General features: G+C 41.2%; 1 protein-coding gene across 2 annotated transcripts in view; it reads left to right on the top strand.

Annotated features, from left to right (window-relative positions):
- Positions 1-2,332, top strand: part of LOC103398824 (leucine-rich repeat-containing protein 52) — a 3,983-nt gene extending 1,651 nt beyond the window's left edge. The window contains exons 2-3 of one of the 2 annotated variants that reach the window (XM_017030933.2): positions 1,645-1,698; positions 1,810-2,332. In XM_017030933.2, coding sequence (XP_016886422.1) covers positions 1,645-1,698; positions 1,810-1,973 — 218 coding nt within the window. In that variant the 3' untranslated portion in view covers positions 1,974-2,332. Of the gene's footprint in view, positions 1-1,644 lie in introns of both variants that reach the window. The other variant, XM_017030932.2, reaches the window with a different exon arrangement.
- Positions 2,333-4,005: the final 1,673 nt, after the last annotated feature.

Below are 4,005 nucleotides of genomic sequence, written 5' to 3'. Positions count from 1 at the left end.
TTCTGTCATATGATCATTGTGGTTTGTGCCTTGTCTTCCTGCTACTCTGAGTTCCTGTTTGTTTCTGCCTGGTCTTGAAAATCCAGTAAGTGGATATATTTAAGTTTTTCCGGATAAATTTCCTCGTGCTGCGTTCGGGCCCTGCCTGCTTCCTCTCATGGCACAACGAAAACAATAGGCCTTAATTCAATTCAAGTACGCAGTTTCTTCTAAATATTCACTGACTCATCTGTTCCGTTCCAGCCATTTTTTTAGTCCCGTGGGTCTTCCAAATTCGGAGGAAAATCCACGGCGGCTCAGTGAAAAGTGGCTGCTCGTCTCGTTGTTTCGAGAGAGGCATCAATGGCGCGATAATGAAGCAGTGATTAATGAGGAGCCGGAGGAGGGATAAACAGATTCTTTTCCTTTTTTTTTTTTTTTTCTTTTTTTTTGCTCTTCAGATTAGTGAGAGCTCGGCTGTTATATAAGGAGGGCCTAGAAATAGAGCAGAGCATGAGCGAAGGGGAGAGGGAAAGCCCTCCTGATGTTCTGCCTTACTAAAGGGTGAGGAGGAAAATAGTGGGGGGGGGGGTGACGCTAGAAGGATTTCCTCCCCTAGTGTCGAACAGCTCTGGAGGATAAGGATAATTCAGTTCACATCCTTCTTAGTAAAAGTAAAGTATTGCAAAAATATTGTGGGGGGAGAACACACAAAATATCATGTTAAAACAGGAAAAAAAAAACAGCACAGACTTCAGGATTAAATCGTTGCTGTATTTGTTATTGACACCTACTGTGTTTCCAGGAAAAAGCCTCTTACTCACTTTTGAATTGTGAATTTTAAGCGAGGTCTTGGATGTCATTGCACCAGGTGCCTGATAATAATAAAAAAAAAACACATTTTCATCTCTGTAGCTTCAGGCAAGCGCAGAGACTCTAAGTAGTACTGTAATACTGTGGGGGAGATAGAAGTTTGAATTATTCATCCATGATCCTTTTTTTTTTTTTGGTGCTGCATCAACTGCAGTGTGCGCTACAGTGGAAACCCTTTGATTTGTGCTAAGGATGACATAATTGTCTCGCAGCTGCCAAGTCAAAGTTCTACAGACATCTTCAGACCATAGAACATTTGTGTAGCTTTGGGAAAATGATGTTCATGTATATGTACATTTATACATATATGTACATATATACATACTGTATATATATGTATGTGTATATATGTATATGTTTGTATATATGTGCATATATGTGTGACTATATATGTATTGAATATATTTCTTTCTGACTGATATATTGCCATAAAATATATGGTTTTACTCCACAAATTCAGTTTATATATATATATACATATATAAACATATTCAATATGAAAAATATATATATTCACATTTACATACATATTGTATATATGTATATGTGTATATGCGTATATACTGTATGTATATGTGCATATGTGTGTATATAATGCATATGTATATCTGTATATGTGTGAATATATATGTATTTCATACTTCAATATGTTTCTTTCTGACTAATATATTGCCATAAAATATATGGTTTCACTCAACAAATTAAGTTATATATGTATATATACACATATATATTATATGAAGCTGATTAATTTATTAGAGTATTATATTTCTATCTGTTTCTGTGTTGTAGATGAGGGCCAGACTGTGTGTGGGACGCCTGAAGACAAGGAAGGCCAACGCCTGGGTGAGTTGGGTATGGAGCTACGGACCTTATGTCACCAGACTCTGGACTCCTTGGACTACCTTTTCTTTGTCTTAATCGGCTTTGTCATCTTTGCTGCCGGCACTGTGTCAGCCTGGGTGATGGGCACAGTGATGGTTTTCTACGAGCGATATATCAAGAAAAAATCCCAGCAGCCCGATACGGACGAGGAGGACGAAACTAGTGACCAGAACAATACCTCCCGCGCCCAGAGCGACCTCGGTAATGGAAAACTCTTAACCTCACAAAACGTTTAGGATCTAAGATGTCTTCCCTGCCCACTGTAGATACCCACAGTGCCTCCTGTCAACTTCCAGAACTGTCCATGAAGATCATCAGGACTGATACCGTACCTGCAGTGTTTGCCAGATGTCCGTCGGGTGATGGAACGCGCTGAGTAACATTGAGGTGGAAAAACTGTCATAGTTTCTGTTATTATGGGTGGGAGCAGAACTCCATCGTTAAGAACTATATAACCTACTGGTTTGACGTAGAATGTTACGAGACCAAACGTGGTATTTTATGCGAGCAACAGCAACAGAGGCGTCATTTTCAAATTTGTCCTCCATCTGTGTGTGAACTGGACTATTGGCTGTTAACACATATAAAAGTATGAATAAATGAGGTTATTGTCAGTCTAGTCTAGCAAATTTCCACAAATAATACGTTTACAGTCTGTTTATATATATATATATATTTTAATTTATTAAGAAAATTAGATATATTTATTTCTGAGAAGGTTCAATCGTAATGATGATGCTAACGATGCTAATTCAAAGGTTCAATCGTAATGATGATGCTAACCATGCTAACCTTTATATTCCCCGTTAACTGTAATGAATCTTAAATGGAACAAATTATCCAAATTGTAAAATCCCTTTAAAAGGAAATTTTAATTGTTAGGGATAGCTTGATACAACTATTTTCACACCCGTTACCGATACCGGAACGGCAATTTGGAGTATCTGTCGCTACCGATATCAGTCTGTTACGTTACCTTATGGCGTGTTGCAAAGTTACGTTCAGAAGTTAAGCTAAGGCAGTGTTTCTCAATTATTTTCTGCCATGCCCCCCCTAGTGGACATATGTTTTTTCGCACCCGATCTGGTTTGACCTTATATTTTGTCCGTAACGAACGACATCCTGCGAGGCTGTCGTGAAAGTGGTTATGCCGAGCTTTTGCATGTATTTATGAAGTTGAAAGCTAACGTGTACCATCTGCCGAAGGCTGTTTTGGCAGCACTTCCTGCTGGATGGCGAGTGCGCTGAAGAGTGGAACAACCGATTCATCTTCTGGGTTTAAGCGTGACGTGCTGTGTCCGTTGATGTGGTTTAAGCGTGACGTGCTGTGTCCGTTGACAATTAACATAGAATGATGTGGCTGACATGCGCTGCAGTGTTTTTTAAAACCGTCTCATGGCGTAGCCCTCAATGACGTTGTCGCAAAGATCAGCGCACGGTGTGCTCATCCACCAGGTCTCCACGGCGAAGGTGTCGCACAACGCGTCCCGCTCTGTCACTGATAAGGCCATGCGATGCCTGAGGCGAAGGTGATAGTGTGGAAATAGGATATCCGCCTGATCTAATTCGTGCCATCACATCGACACAAGGGGAAACAACGTGTATCTCTTTCACAATAATAATTTTAAAAAACAAATATACCCTGCTAAATTGCTTGCTTCTTCTGCATGAATAATGCACTACCGCTAGCTCTGCCGTGTTTACTGTAACATCAGCCTGGGCTTTAGAGTGTGCTATTACCAGCGCATGCTAAGTGATTAACCGTGCTGCTGGGTGAAGTCAATTTCCATTTTTCTGTGCCTTCCGCGCCACCCACACTGCAGGGTCGTCCCCGTATGGAAAGCACATCTGTTATAGATGTGTTTAGACGCACAGAGATGCAGTAAAAGCTCCGCTCCTGCCTCGGGCTACTCCAACACGTATCGCCTCTTTGTTGAACACGTACCGCCTAAAAGCCGACGAAAAGTGCTCTAAAGTTTTCTAAAGCTTCATTATAAGCCGTAACCAGAGACTCGTCTTCCTACATCATCAAAAGAAATATTTGGACCCAGCTGAATAAAAAGGCCTATAATCATGTTCTTCTACGAGACATTGTTAGCTCGCGCAGCGCCGCGCCGCGGAGGGGCTTAGGAGTAAGCCTTTGAAACGCACTGTGGAGTGGAATACAATATCAGGGTGCGTTCACAGTTGTGGCGGATCTTTTGAGGAGGGGGCAAAAGCGGGAAAAAAAAGGGGGGGTATTTACACCGCAACCCTACTCAAACGCCC

Source organism: Cynoglossus semilaevis, unplaced genomic scaffold (assembly GCF_000523025.1).
Source record: "Cynoglossus semilaevis isolate Cse_v1.0 unplaced genomic scaffold, Cse_v1.0 scaffold436, whole genome shotgun sequence".
NCBI lineage: Eukaryota > Metazoa > Chordata > Actinopteri > Pleuronectiformes > Cynoglossidae > Cynoglossus > Cynoglossus semilaevis.
Note: the sequence above shows the minus strand (reverse complement) of the source record. Positions and strands in the feature narration are given on the sequence as shown.